We start from the raw sequence: 22,796 nt of genomic DNA on the forward strand, positions 1-22,796 counted from the left end.
GGCAGACAACCTTGGTCTCAGTGAGCTTCGGCTCAGAAATTACACAAACCCAGCTAATAACTTGTCTTCAGCTAGGAAATTGTGTAGGACATGAGAAGCAGCCAAAGCCACTTAGCCAAGGAATTGCACAGAAGCATTCCATCAGCTGTTGTCCGATGCATGTGCTGGAAAGTTGCCCGGTTCCCTCCAGAACTGCGTAATTTCTCCATGCATGCATGGCATCCTTTCCCCCCCAAAAAAAAGTAAAAAGAATCCCTAAAAAATAGGGATCTATTTTTAGCACTAGGAGTTACACTCGAGTGTTTTTTAGAAACTTCCCTCCACTTGTCGCTTTTTCCTAGATTTTTTGCATGCACGTCATAAACCCTAAATCTATCGAATCTATTTAATCAACACCACAGACCTCATTCTACACATTCGATCTTGGATCTCTGGCATTCCCAAGGCATATAGGAACCTGTGGCACAATCAACATAGCTTTTTTGAGTAAGTTGTGATTTTCAAGTCTTTTGCTTCTTTTTCTGTCGCTTTTGTTTCCTTGGATTGTGTGCGTGTTGGTTTGCATGTTTTACTAAATGATTGTCGACATTTTATTTTGTTTTAACTTGTAGAAGTGTTGTTTCAAGTTTTGCATTGTCTTTCTTAAGCGTCACATACATAACATTGTTTTTGCACTCACGGTCGTCATTGCGACAACTCTCCCCGCCAACTTTGTTGTTCATCTGTTTGACTGATTCCTGCATTGGTTTTGATTGCATGCATGATCATTCACTCCTATCTGCACCATCCTTCGTTCATGCATTCAGATCTACTCGTTTTCAAGTTTCCCTTAGGCAGATCTGGGTTGCCTTGGCTTAGATCTAGCTTTGCCCGACATGCACTGTGCATTCCTGGATCTCAAGGCTCTGCCTTGGCTCCAAGAATTTCATAGAATCTGCCTGTCACTGGCCTCCACTTTTTCTCTACGCAGTTCTGGGAGACAATGCCCAGTCTTGCCCACTGGGATTACACAATGCACAGTCATAGCTAGCAATCAAGATAGACTAAACTACACATTGTGCAGTTCAATCCCACAACCAGCCTCACTGAACTGTGCTTTACGCAGTTCTAGTCAACAACACATCTCACTGGTAGCTGGGACTGTGCAATGTGCAGTTCGAGCTGAAAATCTCCCTGTCTTTGAGAGTCACTATTGTGCAATCTTTCCCAGCAGTCACCCAGCTTTTTGCATGATCGATCCTTGAAGCGCTTTGTGTTTTTAAATTGACATTTTCTTGGTGTGAGTGTCCACTCGATCCCCACGTACATCAATTGTTGAGTAGTCTCTTAGCAGTAGATGCATCATGGTTTCGAAGAGAGATGGATCAAAGGACATAGTAGAGAGCAACATTGGAGACGTGGTTGAATAGGTGCCAATAAACTTGCCCATATATTCAAACACGTAGTTGTTTGTCGAGGAGGACATGAATATCACATGGCAAGAAATAAAGGACATATTTGCAGGTAGTTTCAAGGAGAATATGGAAGATCGATAGTCTATGTCAACATTCACAAGTCAGGCTTGTACAAGGTTGCATGCAGGTACCCCACCTTCCCGTGTGCGGATATCATTCACTGGGTTGTCTCACATACCGATCCCGAGACGATGACATTGAGCAATACCAATGGGACACAGCTTGCCACCTTCAAGTCAGAAAACTACCATCATATGTATCACTTGTCGTAGTCGGTGAACTACATGGATGCACTATTCTTCACTCCCAACAACAATCTAAACACTAGAGACATCATGAAGCATTGGGTAAAAGATCCATCGAAGTTCAGGACGAAACCCAACCAAGTCTACAAGACGAAGTCACTCAGGAAAGCTTACCAACTCCTGGTCATCTTCGCATGTCGCTTGTATGGTCAAGAGAGCACGAAGACCTTCTCGTAGAGTTGGGTTGTTATGTTAGATCAGTTGGAAAATGAAGGAAGGCCTTTCAACTGGTCGGACATGTTGGATCTTCAGTTGAAATTGCATGTGTCTAATGCCCAAAATTTTCCTAAGGATGGACAATAAATATTCTTTATGTCTGCATATCTGCGTGATGCAATCTGTGCCCAGCAGCAGTTCCTTGGCATGGGTTGGACATGGACACCATCAGAGGATGTTGTGAATGTTTATTGCGAGTTTCTCTCTTAGTGGAGCTACCGAGGAATCATGGCAAGGTTGTCTGACTACTTCATCGCCCCATTGTATAGAATGATATTTGAACAAGATCCACCTTGCATGTCCCAGGAAGCAATACAAGAATTTCTTAACATTACAGATTGGTATGCCTCACCCAGTGGTACCTTCATCAGGATGTTTGGTGCGGAGAAGCCTCCACATGAGTGACCAAGGTTTTCCATAGACAATTTGGTCATGCAAGAGGTTTCATACCACATCTCCACAGGGTTATCAGTAGGACTGCACAGTAGGAAGAAGGCACCATGGCCTACTCTTCCTTTGCGGATTGGGTTGTACGAGATCCGTACCTTGAAGGATGCGGATGTTGAGGCCGAGGACTTGAAGAAGTTCGGGTTCGACACCAAGAGTTTCAATCCATATGATCCCCACTGCATATGCAAGAACCACTATGTGAAGGTGTACTACCCATGGATCTATGGGGCATGTCATTGGCCAGAGGAAGATCCTTGGAGGTACTGCTATAACTCCTCTAGGTTCAATGAACCAGTTAGCATGGTTGTATAATGGAAAGTAGCACTACAGGCAGTAGCACCACAAGAAGAAACAACAACAGCAGCATTGAGCAGCAAACCGACGCAAGACAAAGGTAAGTGGAAGATTGTCGAGAGCGCTGAGGCTAAGAAAATCTATGAGTTCAAAGAAGATACTCTTGTTGAAAAAGTAGCTTTGGAGATAGAGGCAAAGAGGCGACAACACGAAAGGAGAGTAGAGCGAAAGAAGAGAGAGAAGCAAAGGTTGGAAGATATAGAGAGGAGATTGCAAGCGACAAAGAAGAATTTGAAAGAAGAATAAGACCTCAAGAGGAGAGAAAGGGAAGAAAGGTAGAAACAATAACATGAAGAAGGATAAGGCGCACTGACAGAGCAAACTACATAGATACAGGTTGAAGAAGTAGAGCAGCCATCAGATTATGAACAGGGTGAGCAGGTGCAAGTTCAGGAACTAGCTCAGCAAGTTGAGCAAGTAGTTGAGGTGGCAGACATGGAAACTGAACAATAGCTACAGGACCAAGACACTAATCTCATGTCGAGAGCATCCGAGGTTGCACCACAGTCTCCACCACCTCCAGAATCACAACCAATTTTCTCTGTACTTGCTGGTATTGATGAATTGAATGGATGCCTTGCAATTTTCTATGGTGAAAATTCTCTTGGAGATGGATTCCTTGGATTGATTGAAATGTTTCTTTGGATAATTTTAAGTTTCATGCTTTATCTTCTATATTTTGCATATTGTATTTGTGAAGTAATATTTGTGTTTTATGACACGACTAAATGTTAAATCTATGTTGAAAGATTGCTCCATTATAACATGCAAAATTGTTCTCTTTGAAACATATAATCATACCCTCATTGTGAATTCCTTATATTTAAATTCTCCCATCGCAATGAAAATAGTTAGGGTTTAAAAAGTGGATTCCCTAGTCATCCCCACTTATTTCGTCAAAACAATTCTCATTGAATTTAGCCCTAAAGACTCATTAAGCCCAATTAGGATAAGGCACTAATCATAAGTTGTGTTGATCACCCTCTAAATCAATTAAATTTTCTCTTCTTTACCTTGGTCATATATGTCTAGGGTTTTCATGTTGAAAATTGCATAAAAGTGAAATTTTGTTTGGTGTTTATGGTTCATTAAGTAGGAATTGTGTCAACAAATAATATAAAAGAAAAAACTAGCATTGTTGCATGGTAAAACCCTCCTCTTTAGGGCTGACATCATCCTTATTTATTGTCTATGTACGCTTTTAGCCATAAAACTCCATTAATAAACTCTAATCCTTGGTGTCTATTTGAAGGCCTTGTTCCCTTTTGTCAATTATTCATTAAGAGGACTTTTTTTTGTCTATTATATGACATAATATACCCTATAATTGTGAATCAACTAAACCCTATCCTATAAAAATAATCTATTTGGTCTAAGAATAAAGTACTTGTACTTTCACATAGAATATCTAAGCCCTCTAGGCTTAGTCGATGCTTTATCCCATATTATAAACCTCTTATTTATCACTTGGAGCCATAGTAAGTGAATATCATTTAGGTGATTTGAGGAATCCTCTGTTATGGTCAAACACCACTAAAGAGTAGGAGAAAGGTTGTTGAGGTGACAATGGCAGCTCTCTTGTTTCCCTAAGGCCTCATTCTTCCTAGTGGGGCTTTGCACTAGGCACACTAAATCTTGTGGTAACAACAACCAATACTATGAACAACATCAACATCAAGGACAATCCATTTTCTAACCCACATCCTCAAGAAACATCATGGAAGATCACTCGTGCGAGAAGTACTATCCTCAAGAAAAAATAATATATGAGTATTTATAATATCTATTAACATATTTTCAAATTATTCATGAAAATATGTAATTACCACTCATTCCAATATGAGTAACACTTTGCAATGCAAACACTAGAAGAATTGAAGGAATATACAATTTTGCAACAAAAAGAATGGGTAACTTGTAGAGGATGGCTATAGATCTAATAGATTGGTCACAAAAGACAAAATCCACAAAACATGATATGGTATAAGAGGAACCGAGCCAACAAGTTCCCTCACTTACCCTTGGAAGCGTTTGGAGACCAAGGGCCTCAAGATAGGGAGATGTAATCCAAATTAGATCCACATGAAGATGATTTCCTATCAGCATGGGCTCTTCAATAATTGACACTGGCAAGGTTCAAGGCTACAAACAAGGAAGGAAATTGGGTTGTTAGTGTGAAGAGCTAAATTGCATTATAATCAATGTCTATCCTTGGATTAAATTAAATCATAAGGCAAGCATATGAAATGTAAAGTTGGAAGGAGATAATAATAATAATAATAATAATAACCTCTTCTCCAATGTAATAAAATAAAAGAGAAGGGAGGAGAAACAAGCTTGGGGAAGTTGAACGATTTGGGATTCTTGAGCTTCTAGCTAGCCCCAGCTGATCCATCTTCTTATATACCATGCCCTCACAAAGGAGGAAATCTTCTTTGGTTGATAGTAAAGAAAATGTTGCCCGAATTTCCATTTGGAGCATGAAGATGAACTAGAAAGCCTTTAACATGCATAGTTCCAAATAATAAAGAGCTTGGCCAAAGATAATTGAATGTTGGTTTTCCCGTTTGGTTTCCAAGACAATTGCTACAGCTGATTAATAGCCTCGTTCATTTGTATGGATTTCAATGGTCTACAATTTGGGAATGTATAACTAGCTCTAATCAACCAAATCACCATATTTATATGTATGAGTGGAATGGTTTAATGTATGTAGTATAGACAAAATTAACAAGGAGGATCAATTTTATTACTGGCAATTTAAATGTCTATGCATTCGAAGACAGTGCATTGTGTATTCTTGCCCAATAGAGTAGAGTTCAATCCATGGTTGACTTATTTCACAACAAGGCATCGATTATTTCAATGGAATCGGTTTATGAGAAGTTTTATAGAACCACAAAACTTAATTATTGGTTGTAATATTTGAGTTTCTTTATATGGAAAAAGACCATATTTAATTCGAGTAAGAAAGGTATCCATGTTTGTGTTGTGAATGGGCTATAATTCCATTGACTACAGATCATTATAAAAGCACAAGCATTAATAAAACAATCATAAAGAGTGAGATTGTGTAGAATATTCATTACAAACTCAACAATAATTTCTCTACGCTAAAGTTCCTTTAGTTAGTTCCTATGTTGCAAGAAATGTGCCCCCCTGCATATCAATCGTGTTTCCATATCGAAATGTTGAATTGAAACATCATTGAAATATGTTTAGTTTGTATGAAATGTGTTTCACATGTGGAAAGCATGTTTCATACAAACTAAAATGTGTCTCAACATTTGTACAATGCGTTTCCAAATGAAATTTGTCTAATTTTGCCTTGATTTAAGTGTTAGGATCCACATTATTGGATTTAATGCTTCATCAAAGGTTAATTATGAATTAATGAGACTTTTAAAAATGTTTACGACCATAAATATTTCATTAAAAGAGGGCTTCATTCGTAGTTTGCACCAAATTTTTGGCAATTAATGGTAATTTTGGCAACATCCTTTATCTTTCATTTTCATCATTTTACTTAATTTTTTAATGTTATCATTAATTGTTTCGAGATGTTTGAATGATTCCAACCTCATCGGACTTCATATGGAGAAAGTAGAATTTCATATCCCATTGAAAATTCTTTAACAATTTTTAGAATTTGAAGATTGGTAAGATTGTAGTATTTTTGTTTCATTCTATCATGTATGAGGGTATGGAATGTGAAAATTTCTTGAATGCAATTAATTGGAGATAACTTCACTATTGCATTCTTCACAATAAAACCATTGTGGAAATATAAAATACGAAACTGAGAAAAATGATGCACACATAAAAAATTAACATCATTGTTTTTGGAGAATTGTCATTGGAAAAAGCCCGAAAGGAAAACTACTGCAACAAATGAGGATTTTATTATTATGTAGTAATTTGAGAGAATTATTACAACTAATTTCCCAACTGGAAAACCTCTATAAATATACTGGAAAATATTTAAAAGAAAATCTTGTATCCCTCTACAACTCATTTGGCCCTCTGCCAACAACTCGCACTCTCCCATGCTATTTGCACTACCTCTGGGAAATGTGTATTGATGTTCAAGATAAATTCGTACAACCCCATAACTACCTCCAGGTGAGTCAACCTGCCTCCCTCTACCTCTAAAAACAAATAATTCCACCTTCAGGACGTTGATCCAAACACTAGCAACTGAAGCGTAGCTTCCTCTGGCAACTCGTATTGGGAATTTGGCTAACTCACACTATTGTATTCAGGCTCTTTTGCAGAAAACTAGCCTCCTCTTTCCTGTCACCTAGAAACTGGAAACATTGAGGAAATCTTCCTCCAAAGTCTCTGCTCCCAAATATTTTTGTTCTCTCTCTCTGATGCCTTCCCTTGCTTCAACTCTGCCCTTGTTGAATACCAACAATTGGGTAGTTGAACTTCTCAACTCATAATTGATGCCATCTCCAAGCCCTTTGACTTTCTTTTATAATCTCTCCTTGGAGTCTCAACAACCATGATTACATCTCAACTGACATCTAAGATCATCTTGACTTCATCAATGGAAGTCTTTAGAGAAAACTCGAACTTCCTTAATTAACTTTAATTAACCACATTTCCTAAGTCAGACTTAGGAAATAATTAAATTATGGCTAATTAATTTAATTAAGGCGTTTCCAAGTCTTTTCTCTCGAAACCTTTTCTGGGTTTTGGAGATCTCGTGTTATTTAGCCTCTTAGATATCATCTGAGGCTATAACCCCTGTCCACTGCCACATAAACTAACACTCCCTCTTAATGAAGAAGGTATTCTCCATTATACCCATTTGTTCTCTGAAGTAGATAAACTTGACTTTCCCTAGAGTCTTCGTGAGTAATATCATTCACCTATTGATCTGTGGGAGCATATTGTAGCCAAACTACTCCACGCTGCTACTTTCTGACATCTATGAAACCTCCTTCCTTCACATCTTCAAACTGAATTGAATCCTTATCACTGGAAATCATTGTGAAGAAATTACACGGTTGTCACTACCTACCATGCTAATGCACATACTCTGATATAACATTGTTGATGCCTCTACATTGCCTTTGTGTCGCTGCGACCACTGCAAATGTGTGTCGATCTCCTCAAAACCTGAAGATTCAAACTTCCTTAGGGTTGTTTCCTCTGAAGCTAGACTCCTTTTGAGTCTTGATCTCCCTCTATAAATAACTAGGAAATCTCATTGGATGGAACTACACCTCGCACTCTGTAACTAACCAATTTTCATTGCTTGTGTCACTGCAATTAGCTTTGCATCTGTCTTTTGAGAGTTTTCTTGCGCCTGGTTGGCTATGAACTATCTCTCAAGTAACTAATTGCGCCTAGTTTTGGCTCAGTAACTACATCTCGAGTACCTGATTACGCCTGTTTTTGGCTCTGCAACTCTCTCTCGAGTATCTAACTACATCCTGTTGACATTGAACTTGTGTACCTCTCATATCATGATTGTTCCTCCTACCACTTTACTATTGTGGGTTCCCCTAGAAATGGTACTGATCCATTTGAAGAATAGATAACAACTAGATCTAATTTGTTAATCAAGCCCTCCATGGCTAGATCTAGACCATGGACTGGAGAACGTGCAAACACTATATATTTTTCCCAAGAAAAAACTTATTACACATATGGTGAATCAATCACCTAAAATAGACCCAAAATCTATTAATAGAATGTTCTTATCCCCATCTAATGAAAAACAAACCTTTGGAAATATTAAGCACAATATAAAAAAGCATGTATCCAGCACATACCACAAATCAATGTACACTGAATACCATGAACTACACCCCAAAGTCTTTATTATGATTCAAATAAACGTTCCCAACGGGAATGTAGTGTTACATCAATTCTTCTCCTGCAATTTTTTAGCCAAACATCATATGACTTTTGATTCAAATGACTCTCTAATTTATAGATAAATCCTCCAAGTGGAAAATAATGTCTAGTTGTCTTGATCTTCATCAAAATAATCTTTGTCGTTGATAAATCTTTAATGGTATTTTAATCTTAGCTATTGAAAATATTTTTATATTTGAGGAAATTTGGAATTTCTTATTTAATTTCATTTTTCTTAGCTCAAACTTAATTATTTTGAGCTAATTTCCTCAAAACCACCAAGGTCCAAAAGTCCAATTTTTTTTTTGAAATATCCAATATTCCCTTGGTGGAGGACCTCCAAAAATTAATTCTTTCAAAACCCACGAATTTTTCCACTTAGAAATTTTTTTTTCTCTAGACATTTAATTTTGACACTAATTAATTAAATTTTTAGCTTTGGATTTCTATTTAGTTTTGCAAGAAAATTTAAATAATTGACACTTGAGGGGATTAATAATTTTTTCCACCCTCTAATATTTTAGCTATGGTGTCTAAGTATAAGGGACCACGCACTAAAATATTTTTTACATAATATTTTTACAATTCAAATCTTAAAGATGGAATACTCGTTCGACTTAGACCCTTAAATTATATACCCAATTTAGCGACACAATATGATCTAGTAGACCAAGCGATTTGTAACAAAATAATTTAATCAATTAGCTTAAATTATTCCCATTCACTTTTACATAAGATTCGACTAGAACACTATGACTCAATTAAGATTTTGATGAAGAATTCCACCTTAGCTTTGGGGTGAGTTTGGAGAGAAAAACTTTTCTAACCCTTTGAGTTTAGAACCATAGATGAGTCAGTGAGACAAAAAACCTTCCCGGATAAAACTCTTGCCAAAGGCTTACCTAGGTTGTTACATATATATACGGTCGTATTGTGATAATTTACATTATAAATTTGCAAAATGGGTTTACAATGACTCAATAAAACTGATGATTGATGATATGATGCTTGAAAAATATTTGGCATATCTTCTTCCTTAGAACTTTGACAAAAGGTGTGCAACATTTGTCTCCATATGGGGACATGTTGCTTCCATGAAGTAATGTGAGAATCCCATAATCCTGCATCCAAGAAGACAGAAGTCCATCAAATACATATCCATTTAAAATTCAAATCATCATGCGTATATAGAAAAATCTACTCTAACAAACTGAAATATACAAGACATAAATAAATGCGTGAAATAAACTATCTAATGACATAAAATAAAACAGAGTAAGGTTAGAGATACTATACAAACAATGTCTTATGTTATTAGATGTCATCAATATAGTGCATACTGAGCATCTGTCGACTTTTTGGCAAGTCTGTGGGGTGTTTCTCGAACATGTCATGCTCGATCCTGCATATCATAGGACTCAGTCTTATCTGAATATTGAGCTTCTCTCGGCCATCAAATGCATCAAATCACTTCTTTTTTCTTTTTTTCTTTTTGGTGAGTTGTGATGTCAACAATGAGACCACTGTAGGTTTCTTGTCTTCATCTTGAAGATGTTCAAAGGTGACACATAAGCCTCGTATTTCTTAACCATGACACTTCAAGTTAACCCACCTTCAATGGGAAAAGCGACCTCCTTGCGACGAGATGGGAATTGATTCGACAGACTAGGAAACTTCTGAGTTCTGAAAAACCCTTTTTGCTTCCTTCCTAGAACCTTCAGTGTGAGTTGAGGTCCCAAAACCTGTATCTTTTCCATCATTTGCAGCGTATTCTCAAGAGTGGTCTTTTCAATTCTGATGGCATCCATCTAGTTAGAGTGTTCAACTTTCATAACACTGATTTCTTTGGCATGGTTTTCTTCCATGTTCAACAACTTATTTTGAAGGCATATCTAACCAACTTCCATGATGACCAAACAATTTTGTATGGTGGCTATCTGATTAGAATAATTAATCTACATGGTTTTCAGTTCCTCATTGTGTTTTTCTTCTATGGCTAATAACCTGTTCTGAAGGCTAACTTCTTTGTCTTGAATATAGATAATTTCTTTCTTATTATTTTCCTAAATGGAGCTTAACTCTTCAACCTGCTTTTCTTCGATAGTTATCCACCTTATGTGCATGGATCTCATTTTTCTAGAGTGATCAACTATGAATTTCTCTTGATTAAGTCTCATGGCTTCTATAATTTGAGTTAATTCATTGAAAAGATGTTTATCATTCTCTTTTTCATCATCAATATTAATTTGATCCTTCGTCCCTGCTTTTCCATTATCAAGGATTCTTCTTGCGACAACACAAGTGGATTCATCACGAGAGCAGTCACAAGGTTTGCAAGATGGAAAAGATTGACGTAGTACATTCTCTTGACACCTTTCTATGATATTTGGGTCTTTTGCAAGATTACTATCATGCTTCTTCATAGTATTAGAGGCACAACGCAAGCCCCCTTGATTTTCATATATATTTTTAAAAGTATCTATGATGGCTTGTAAGGAGTTGAAAGAATCGTCAAGAAAATCACAAAACCTATTCCTAGCATCACCTTCCAAGGAAAGGACAAAGATGCATCTTGATGTCTTCATGATTGTATGCAATCGCATGAGCATACCTTTCTAGACAAACTCTGAACCTTTGGATTTGCTTTGTAGCAGTGACTGCATCATTACTCATGAAAGAAGGTAATTTATTAATAGCCATTTCCGGAATATCATGAGGAATGTTAGTAAAATGAAAAGGGGCAAACAAGTCAACCATTATTACCTGCTTAAGGGGAAAAGGTGGCAATGGATTTTTAGAGAGAGACCCTTGTTCAAGAAAAACAAGAGATCCACAAGAAGCGAGCCTTTAGCAGAAATTCTTACAAGAAATGAAAGAAATGGAGTCGCCACTTGAACATGAATCTAGCTCCAAAAGCCAGAACACATAAAGTCGAAAAGTTAGTTAAGGATCAAGCAAATGGATATAAAGGAGAGCTTCTTGTCTGAGAAAAATGAATGCTTACTAGAATGTAATTTGTTTAATCGAGCTTTGAGAGCAAGGTTAAGCAAGTTACGAGGATTTCTTCTAGTATAAGCTTTTGTGAATGGATGAATAAGTGGAGTCGCCACCCAAGCAGGAAACCAACCTAAATGTCTAGGTGCTAAAAGTGCAAATAAACAACATGAAAGGATTAGTGAGAGAAGAAAGGATAAGGTGATGAAAATATGAAGAATGATGAAAGGTGGAAGATTGGGAAAATGTCGTTGAAGCACTAAGAACAAAATAAATTTATCTCCGACGATGGTGACATAAAATGTTGTTGCTCAGATTGTACATGCACCATGACAATGACTCAGGGAAGGAGTTGTCACTCTGATTCACGCCCACTCCGTTCTAGTTGTCTCCCAACAACAAGCTACGAGGGGTGGTCCCTAAAGAAATGAGGTGATGAAAAACAAGTTGGGAACCAACATGCATGGGAGACACAATTGAGTGGCCTAGCTACTCGGTTTAATTTAGAAAGATTAAAGATTCAATTATATTTAGAATTGAGACAAATGCCTTATGGAGTCAAAGCTCTTCCTTATTATAAATTGTGACCAAGTAACCGGATGGACAATTGTTGCTTATATGATTGACTAACCTATATGCGATGCAACTCCTAAGACCTAAGTGCGATGCAAGGATCTTGGTTAATTTTAGATTATATGCCTAGTCTAAATGGAACCCTTCCCTTAACTATTTTGAGAAACAATCTTCAAAGTAGGTTGTGAGATGAAAGCCAACGAAAAACAGACAATCATTTGATTAATGATACCTCCCATTGTGTTCCAACCACCTAGTGCCTTTGATGCTACAAAGAATGTGGCTCTGACGACTGCAAGGTCATTGTGTTAAACACTAAGAATGGTTGAATTCCTCAAGTTGAATGAGAAAATTAAGGGTTGTCCTATGAGTCTATCAACCAAGCTTATGCTTGGAGATAAGTTGTTAACTATAACTACTCTTAGAATGAAATGTAAGATGGATGAGTGAAGTTCTTAGCTTAAGATTGTTTTAAACATTTAAGTACTTAAGTTATGATTATTCTTTATGACAGTAGTATTTAATGATAAATGAAAAGACAATCTTAACCACACGAGAATGTGTCAAATACTTAAGTGTGAAGCAGATGCCAAAGATAATCACAAAGTTCTAATGACTACGAGATGTACACATAATAACTTAAATCACACTTAGTCAATATACCAATTGCAAGATTATTAAAGACAATGCAACAATTGAAACAATTAGAGATCTTCAAAGACATTTCAACCAAGTAAATGCCAATGATGATGCCAATATCAAATCCACAAGGTTCCAATAATGAAATATGCTTAAGAGTAAACCTTAAGATGTTAATCTCACAAGATAAAGACTACAATTACTCAAGATTCTTAAGATTATGAACTTAAAGTAGAGCACTTATTCAATAATGATTCAATCACAATGTCAATTTGATCTTAATGCCAAAAGTAACATAAACAAGATTTGGAAACTTAGAACTTACGTGTGTGAGTGTCTTAAGTGCAAAATTTGTCAATTATTAGAGCTTAAGACGAGACAGATGAATGTTAGATTTCCAATAATCAAAATCAGTAGTAATGCTTCAGAATTATCAACACTTGTCATTCTTATGACAACCACAATAAAATCACTTTAGATTCGAGAAACAAGCCTATGATAGCCACAGATGATTAATAAGATGCCCAACACTTTTCTAATGTAAATTATGAGTTTTAGCCCACTTTAAGATGCAAATATGATCTAGCACTTATGCAAAAAATTTCTAGCAAGCCAAAAATTTAGATCTAGGCTAGATCTTTAATGCCCAAGTGGCCAAAATTTTAGAAAAATTATATTTTGCAATTTTAAACTATTTTGACAAATTAGACATATTTCTAGGTCAATTATATCACTGTTATGAATCATAATTTACAGTTGTAATAAAACAATGAGAAATTAGGGTTTAGAGAGAAAACCCTAGGCCAAAAGCCTTGATGATCACTTTGTCCAAACTTGCCACAATTTTGCAATGAAGTTGCCACTTGCAAATCAAACTTTTTGAGTCAAATGTCTGCAAAACCCACCAAGTATTTAGTCAAGAAAATTCAAAAAATGGATTTAGGGCAAACTAGGGCTAAGATGAGCTAAGAAGAAGGCCAAAGGCTCAAGAAAGGCTAGCGGCTAAGGAAAAGAGGCTAAAGAGGGCTGAAAAGGGGTCAAGAAGGCCAATGAAGGGAGAGCGCAGGGAAAAGGAGAGAGGGAAATCCCTAAAGGACTTCACTGGGGAACTATGACAAAATATGGCCTAAAAAGGCCACAATTATCCTATGAGGTAGTCGTCTAGGGCTTAGGAGGCAACTGAGGCCTTCTAGGCCCATAGCTAGGCCTTAGAAGGCTTAAAAACCTTAATGCTAAGGCTAAAAGGGCAGGCTGAGGCCCCTAGAGGATACGACCAGCCTTTAAAAACCTTCAAATGATGAAGCATACGGAAAAAGGGCTGATGCAAGGGGGTTTAGAAGCCAACACTAACCTTGAAAGCGCTGGATTCGGGTCCAAGAGGGCTAAAAATTAAAATGCCAGCTTAAAAAAAAAAAAACAAAAGAAATCTTTTAGATCTGCAATTTGGCTCAATTTCTTCAATGGTTGGCCCTACAAAAAATCTTAGAGACTCCCATGCAAAAAAATCTCCACTTGATCTCCCATGCACAAATAGATTTACATTTACCCAAAACCCCAATATATACAAAAATTTTAAAACCCCAAAACTCTAGTTAAAAACAAAATTATTTGAAAAATTTACAAATATACAAGGGTTTTAAAATAATTTTTGACAAAAAAATTAGACTTTTTCTTTGATAAATGGCTAATAATACTTTAGAAAAGATAATGCACACTATAGCCTTAATGAAGTTAGATCAATCATATAAATATCTAGAGTCCAAGCAAGGTCAGTTCATGCCCACAGTTTGTGAACTTGGAGACCAAGGATTGGGGAATCTGCAAACACTACATATTTTTCTCAAGAAAAAACTTGTTAAACATATAGCAAATCAGATCACCTAAAATAGACCAAAATTTTATTAATAGAATTTTCTTATTCCATCTAATGAAAAACAAATCTTTGGAAATATTAAGCACAATATAGGAAAGCCCGTACTCAGCACATACCACAAATCAATTAACACTGAACACCATGAACTACACCTCAAAGTCTTTATTATGATTCAAATGAACGTTCCTAGTGGGACTGTAGTGTTACATCAATTCTTTTGCAACAATTTCTTAGCCAAACATCATATGCCTTTGACAGGAATGACTCTAATTTATAGATAAATCCTCCAAGTGGAAAATAATGGTTAGTTTGTTTGATCCTCGTCAAAATAATCTTGGTCATTGATCAATCTTTGATGATCTTTTAATCTTAGTCGTTGAAAATATTTTTATTTTTGAAGAATTTCCAAATTTCTCATTTAATTCCATTTTTGTTAGTGTTGACACCTAATCCGAAACGGATGGGTGAACTGGACAGTCATCTAGAAGATGAACTGATCCGTTTTATTTTTGTATATAAACATGAGTTAGTTAATGAATAAGATATCAATTCTTTTCTCCTGCTCAACCTGGAGTTACCCTGGCCTGACATGGTATCAGAGCTCAGGTCCCAGTCCCTAAAATAGTTGTAACTCCTGTCTTGAGAGCTGCTCAGTCCTGAGCGCTACTCTGCCCTTGAACGTTAGCGCTACTTCTGCTGTTGTCCTCTGTCTCTCTGCGCATTAACTGCCAATGCCTCTGTCCTGACATTGACTCAGTCCTGACATTCGCATCCGTTTTGAATGCCTCTGTCCTGACATTGACTTAGTCCTGACATTCGCATCCGTTTTGAACGCCTCTGTCCTGACATTCGCATCTGTTTTGAACGCCTCCCGGCTTCGAGATCATTTTTGAAACTTGGAAATGGGATTTAATGCAACGTCTTCAGTCTTCTGCAATCCTGGATGCTTGAAAGGCACGTTACTATTATCCACAAATATATTGTATCTGTCCTGTGGCCGAGGTATGCTGGGAATGTGAAACGGCACCCGGCTACGCCCACCACTGGTTTTCTTATCCCGTGAAAGCACTTTCACGCCTCCAGAAATATCCCCCTCTGCCGCCGTGGCCTTAGCACCCAGAGCCAACTTCCGCTCTCTGCATTTTCTTCTGCTTCCATAAACCAACTGAAAACCACTCTCTATGTCGTCCACACTACCCGGTTACCACTATGATGCTCCTGTCGAACTCTCTTGAATTTGTCCATGGAAACGTCGACGCGTTCGAATATATTGTCGTGGATATTAACTAACCAGTCGTATGCTTCATCCGGATCAGCTCGAAAACTGGAAGAATCGCTGAGATGTTGAATAGATGAGGCCAGAGGACCTCTGACGAGGTTTTGCAAGTTCTGAACCGATTCTTTGAATGCAGAGGCAGAGTTCTATCCGCGGCCCACTGGATCATATCATTGCAGCAATGCCGCGGTTTTGGGCATACGATGGCGACAGCATTAATGCTCACGCTTAATGCTTATCACTTGATCTCATTCAAAGCAAGCAATATGTTGCACCATTGAAGGGGTTTGTGCATATATCGATATATGCGAATAGACTGCTAATGATTGTGGTTATGTATTGAGACCGATGCCGAGCCATAGAGTTATGTATTGAGACCGATGCCGAGCCATAGAATTATGTATTGAGACCGATGCCGAGGCATTATATAAACTGTATTGAGAACGATGCCGAGCCAAAACCGAAATGCTAAAGGTAGATACACAGAATACTGCAATGTGCCGAGAACAAGTGAAATGTATAGAATTACTCTGTAGCATGTGACAGTTTTTGGTTATAAAGGAACGAGTGTCTTAAACATCTAAAGATTGATATTTTTTTGGAATCTGTGGCAGAAGGAATAGGCTAGAAAAGCTTGCAACAAAACTTTTAGTTTTTTTTTTTTTTTTGTCATCAAAAGTTCCTTTTATCAGCAAAAGTTTCTCTTTTCATCAGAAGTTCCTTTTATCAGCAAAAAGCAAAAGTTTTTCTTTTCAGAAGAAGTATTTTTTTAAAAAATGCATTCAATCATCTCTATGGTCGGAATAGTTCTCACTGGCAAGGAGAACTATTCTGAATGGTCTCGGATGGTAAAACACACCCTCATCTACAATTAGTTGTGGAAGGGAGTGTGTGTCGGAGAAGAAGACAAAGACCCTGTGCAGCCTACATCAGACAAAGAACTCGCCATATGGGAAAACAAGAACAACAAAGCCTATGCATTGATCGCAGCATCTGTAAATGAAGAAGTAAGTCGTCATATTTCATCCTATTCCACTGCCTTTGAAGCTTTACAAAAGCTGAAAGAACTCTATGATACACATTCTGCACTTGAAGTTGTTCAGCTTATGATTAAACTCTTCACTCTTGAACTGAAAAATAATGATCCTCTTGCTCTTGCATCTGAAATAAAGTCTATAATACATGATATTAAATCCACTAAGGTTGAGTTGGATATCTCTCTTATTGCCTTTCTCAAAGCACTCTATCCTACCTACTCTAATTATCTTGAGTCTTTACAAGCAAATGGAAATCTTAAAGATATAACCTTTGACACTCTTGTGAAAAAGTTTGCTGAAAGAGAGAAAGCTTTTGGAAAGAAAACAGTCCCTGAATCTTCTGAAGAGACTGTTTGCCTTGCTCATAAAAAAAAGCATCCTGCTCAAGATTCTACAAGAGGAAGAGGTGGACGAAGAGGAAGAGGAAGATACTTCAGAGGTAGGGGGCAGACATCCTCAAGCAGAAAAGGCAGATATGCATTGCATTCGCTGCAAACGAAATGGATCACATGATGCTTCTACATGCAAGCTACCATGGGACAAGATTGAGCAGAGAAGAAATCAGCCAGCAAGGTCACTCCATTCACATGTTTGATGGCAAGCTTGAGGTAAGAAAGGCATCTGACCACTCACTTGTCATGAGGGGTATAGAAGAAGAAAGACTTCTTAAACTGCAAGGAACCTCTGCTCATGCACAACATTTCTCATATATTTCTCATCATGAAGAAGGTGCACTTCCATCAAGTTTATTATGGCATGCTAGATTTGGACATTTAAACTATGATAGTCTCCGCTTGTTGAAGAAAAATGGTGTTGCTGGTTTGCCTACAATTCCTAGAAAACATAAGCAATGTGATGCTTGCATTCTAGGAAAGCATAGCAAACAGTCTTTTCATGATTCACATTCAAGAGCACATAGGAAGCTTGAACTCATTCATTCAGATTTATGTGGTCCAATGCCTGTTTCTTCTACAAATGGAAATAAATATATCATGACATTTATTGATGATTACACCAGAATGTGTTGGGTTTATTTTTTGAAGAACAAATCTGATGCTTTTCAAACATTCAAGATTTTTCATAAATGGATTGAAAATGATGCACAATCTCATATTGGGTCTATTCGCACTGATAATGGAAAAGAATATACATCAAATGAATTTGAACACTATCTTCGCCAACATGGGATTAAACATCAAATAACTGTGCCTTATAATCCTCAACAGAATGGTGTAGCTGAAAGAATGAACAGAACACTTTTGAATATGGTACGCTCCATGCTTTTCTTCAAAAATGTAAAGACAATGTTTTGGGCTGATGCTGTTCTATGTGCTGCATATATAAAGAATAGATGTCCATCTAGTGCTATAAGAAACAAGACTCCTTATGAATTATGGTATGGACATGTTCCTTCGGTAAAACATCTCAGGATTTTTTGGTTCCACCTGTTATGCTTTAATACCAAAGGTACATAGAAACAAACTTGGTGCTAGAAGTCGTAAGTGCATCTTCCTGGGGTATTCAAACACATCTAAAGCATACCGCCTCTATGATGAAGTAAATAAAAAGTTTGTTTTATCTAGAGATGTCATTTTTCTTGAATCATCCAAATCTGACAGTGTTGTTGAGCGGCAACTTGATCGCTTGGATAGATTCACAAAACAGAAATCATTCCAAGAGTTTGATAATCAGATTCCACATCTTGAAGGGGGGATTCCTATACTAGATCAACATGTGGAATCTCCTTCTGAACAATCTCCCCTGCATGACACTCCAACAACGGATGATGCTTTAAGTGATGTAATTGATAGAATTGGGAGACTTAATCTTGATTCAGTCCCAACTCAATCAACAAAACAGCCTGGACCATCTCAGAAAGGTCCCCCAAAGTGGCTGACAAAGACACTTGAAAGTGTTCACCCTGATGAAATTGGAAAAACAGGAACCAGAAATACAAACCGACAAGATGGAGGTGATGTAGATAACTCTAATTCACCTGTTGATATGGATGTTACTTATGATTGTGAATTGAACTTGTCTACAGATTTTGAACCAACTTCCTTCAAAGAAGCTGCTTCTCATGATGAATGGAAAGAAGCGATGCAGAAGGAGTATGATGCCCTCATAAAGAATGGCACTTGGAAGCTGGTTGATCCTCTATTTGGAACCAAACCAATTCGCTGCAAGTGGGTCTACAAGAACAAGTACAAAGCTGATGGCTCACTTGACAAGCACAAAGCTAGGCTTGTGGCAAAAGGTTTTGCACAGAAGGAAGGGGTCGATTATGAGGAAACTTTTGCTCCCACAGCAAAATGGGCCACCATCCGGACACTCTTTGCACTAGCTGCTCAGAACGGTTGGAAAGTCCATCAAATGGATGTAAAAACTGCATTCTTGAATGGAGACCTAAAAGAGAATGTTTTTATGTCCCAGCCTGAAGGATTTGCTGTGAAAAGACATGAACACAAAGTATGCAAACTTGTGAAGTCCTTGTATGGCCTCAAACAAGCACCACGAGCCTGGTATGAAAAACTAACTGAGCATCTTCTGAAACTCAACTTCAAACATTTTGATCTTGATGATGCAACTTTATTTGTCAAGAAAGTTGGCAAAACAGTTGTATATCTTGTGGTATATGTAGATGATCTTTTAATGACAGGGAACAATGAAAGCTATATTGCATCCATAAAGAAAGAATTAGGAAATTTTTTTGAAATGACTGATTTGGGCTATGTTCATTACTATCTTGGCATTGAAGTAATCCAACATCCAAAGTCCATATTTCTTTCTCAAAAGAAATACATTGGAGATTTGTTAAACAGATTTGGTATGACAGAGTGCAATCCCCTTTGTACTCCAATGGAACAAAACTTGAAGCTCACATCTATTGAAGGAAAGGAATTTGAGGATGCAACAAAGTATAGACAGCTTGTAGGAAGTCTCATCTACCTCACTACTACCAGACCAGACATTTCATTTGCTGTTGGAATCCTCTCCAGGTTCATGCAAAAGCCTTGTGAGGGACATTGGTCTGCTGCAAAAAGAGTTCTAAGGTACTTGAAGGGAACTCAAGACCTTGGAATCAAGTATACACAGGTGGACGACTTCAACTTGATTGGATACTCTGATTCAGACTTCGATGGAGACAAAGAAACTAGGGTATCTACTTCAGAATATGCTATGAGTCTTGGATCAGGAGCTGTCTCCTGGAGATCACGCAAACAATCAGTACCAGCAGATTCCACAGCAGAAGCAGAATATGTGGCAGCAGCTGAAGCAACGAAATAAATTGTGTGGCTCAGGAAAATTCTTGAAGATTTGCAAGTAAAACAAATACAATCAACTCCACTCATGATTGATAACACATCTGCAATAAAGTTGGCCAAGAACCCAAAGTTCCATGATCGTACTAAGCACATCAATACTAAATATCATCTGATCTGACATCATGTTGAGGCCAAAACAATCCATCTCCGTCATTGTTCCACAAACGAGCAAATTGCAGACATCTTCACCAAAGCGCTTGGAAGAGAAAAGCTTGAAAGATTCAGAATGATGCTTGGACTCACCAACATCCCTTCAGATTAAGGGGGGGAATGTTGACACCTAATCCGAAACGGATGGGTGAACTGGACAGTCATCTAGAAGATGAACTGATCCGTTTTATTTTTGTATATAAACATGAGTTAGTTAATGAATAAGATATCAATTCTTTTCTCCCGCTCAACCTGGAGTTACCCTGGCCTGACAGTTAGCTCAAAATTAATTATTTTTAGCTAATTTATTCAAAAAATTGTCTTTAACTTAATCTCCAAGGTCCAAGAGTCTAATGTTTCTTGAAATATTCAATATTACCTTGGTGGAAGACCTCAAAAAATTAATTCTTTCAAGACTCACAAATTTTTCCACTTGGAGAATTTGATTTCTTTAAACATTTAGTTTTGACACTAATTAATTAAATTTTTGGCTTAGGATATTTATTTATTTTTGCCAAAAAAAAAAATTTAATTGACACTTGAGGGGATTGATAATTTTTTTCACCCTCTAATATTTTATCCATGGTGTTTAAGTATGAGGGATCATGCACTAAAATATTTTTTACATAAGATTTTTACAATTCAACTCTCAAAAGGGGAATACCCGTTCGGCTTAGACCCTCAAATTACATACACAATTCTACGACACAATATGATCTAGTAGACCAAGTGATTTGTAATAAAATAATTTAGCCAATTAGCATAAATTATTCCCAAATCACTTTTACATAAAATTCGACTGGAACGTTAGGACTCACTTAAGAGTTTGACGAAGAATTTCACCCTAGTTTTGGAGTGAAGTTGGAGGAAAGAAATCTGTCGACCACCCGTGTTTAGAAACAATGATGTGTTAGTGAGATGAAAAATCTCCTAGGATGAAACTATTGCCAAAATAATAGGCTGAACTAAGTTGCTACATACATATATGGTCTTACTAACATCATTTACATTATAAATTTGCAGAATGGGTTTACCATGAATAAATAAAACTGATGATTGATGATATGATCCTGAAAAATCTCTGGCATATCTGCTTCTTTGGAACTTTGAAAAAAGGTGTGCAACATGGTAGAAGAGGAAAAGAAAACAGATTTGTTTTCAACGAATTCTTCTATAAAACCATGTACATAATTAATATTTAAGAGACATCAGAATTGTCCTTCAAGTTGGAGGACGAATTTGCTTGCTTATAGACTCAACTTCACAGGGTGTCTGGTATATAGACAGTGGAGTGTCAACTCACATGACAGTGTGGTGCAAGGTAAACTTGGCATAAACCATACTTAGCAAACTGATTCCAGGGTAAAACCGCACATATCCACAGTATGCATTTATCAATAATGCATCCACAACTGTCCCAAATATTTAACTTTACAATGGAGTTAAATCTTCCGACTATAAATGGTCAAGTGGCCCTCTTATACCATTCCTTTATAACAGAACTTCAATCACCCCGCAGTAACCCTCTATCGGGACTATATTAAACCTTTAGAACCTTCACATAAGAGTTAACGAAGCCTTTTCTTCATTTCCCTCCATCGTTATATATATATATATATATATCGCGCTATATTCCTATTACAAAGGAAATATACACACAAACTTACCTTTCTACCTTAGTACAACTTTTGCACAGTTTTCAATGCTCCACCTTTATCGCTATCGCAATCGCTTATCGACGTCTCCACTTATATGTATATCAATACCCTTTCCATTCCGATATGTAGTTATTAGAGACATTAATATATATATTGAGTCTTAAAAGACTCGCACAACACTTTAACATAATACATAGGAAAGACGAGAAATACAAAGGAAATCCCGTGCCAACTCATGTACTAGACTTCAAATGTTATGTATTTGTGTTCTCAAATACCTTCGGGTCCGCTCCTTCCAAGTCTGTCTGCTTATAACCCCGATCTCTACCAACGTCGATATATTATCAACGTCGATCACCGATTATCGCTGTCGGCGATATCACAACACTCATACTGTTGACCTTTGTCACCTTCAATCGTCGATATGCGATTTAATCATGACCGTTGATCTGGCCACAATCCAATGGTCCATGATTAATCGTTGCTCGCTCTTCGCAATTCTCCAAGGCTCATTCCGATCACTTTAAAAGGGTCTTCCGCCGATGTGATTTCATCACAGCCGTTGATCTATAAGATCTAACGACTACTATTCACGTTTTCTTCAATTTCTCTCTGTGCTT

At 37.2% G+C, this 22,796-nt stretch overlaps 1 protein-coding gene across 2 annotated transcripts in view; it reads right to left on the reverse strand.

Moving 5' to 3' along the window:
• LOC149222688 (oxysterol-binding protein-related protein 1C-like) overlaps window positions 1–22,796 on the reverse strand; it is a 450,258-nt gene that overhangs the window by 2,783 nt on the left and 424,679 nt on the right. The window contains exon 10 of one of the 2 annotated variants that reach the window (XM_089385581.1): window positions 9,613–9,771. The exons of the other annotated variant lie outside the window; for it this stretch is intronic. Coding sequence (XP_089241707.1) covers window positions 9,628–9,771 — 144 coding nt within the window. The 3' untranslated portion in view covers window positions 9,613–9,627. Of the gene's footprint in view, window positions 1–9,612; window positions 9,772–22,796 lie in introns of those variants that run through there. 2 annotated transcript variants of the gene reach the window in all.

The sequence above is a fragment of the Pinus tabuliformis genome, chromosome Q, assembly GCF_031772625.1.
Source record: "Pinus tabuliformis cultivar Carrire ecotype Pingquan chromosome Q, CPIR1, whole genome shotgun sequence".
In the NCBI taxonomy this organism is placed as follows: domain Eukaryota; kingdom Viridiplantae; phylum Streptophyta; class Pinopsida; order Pinales; family Pinaceae; genus Pinus; species Pinus tabuliformis.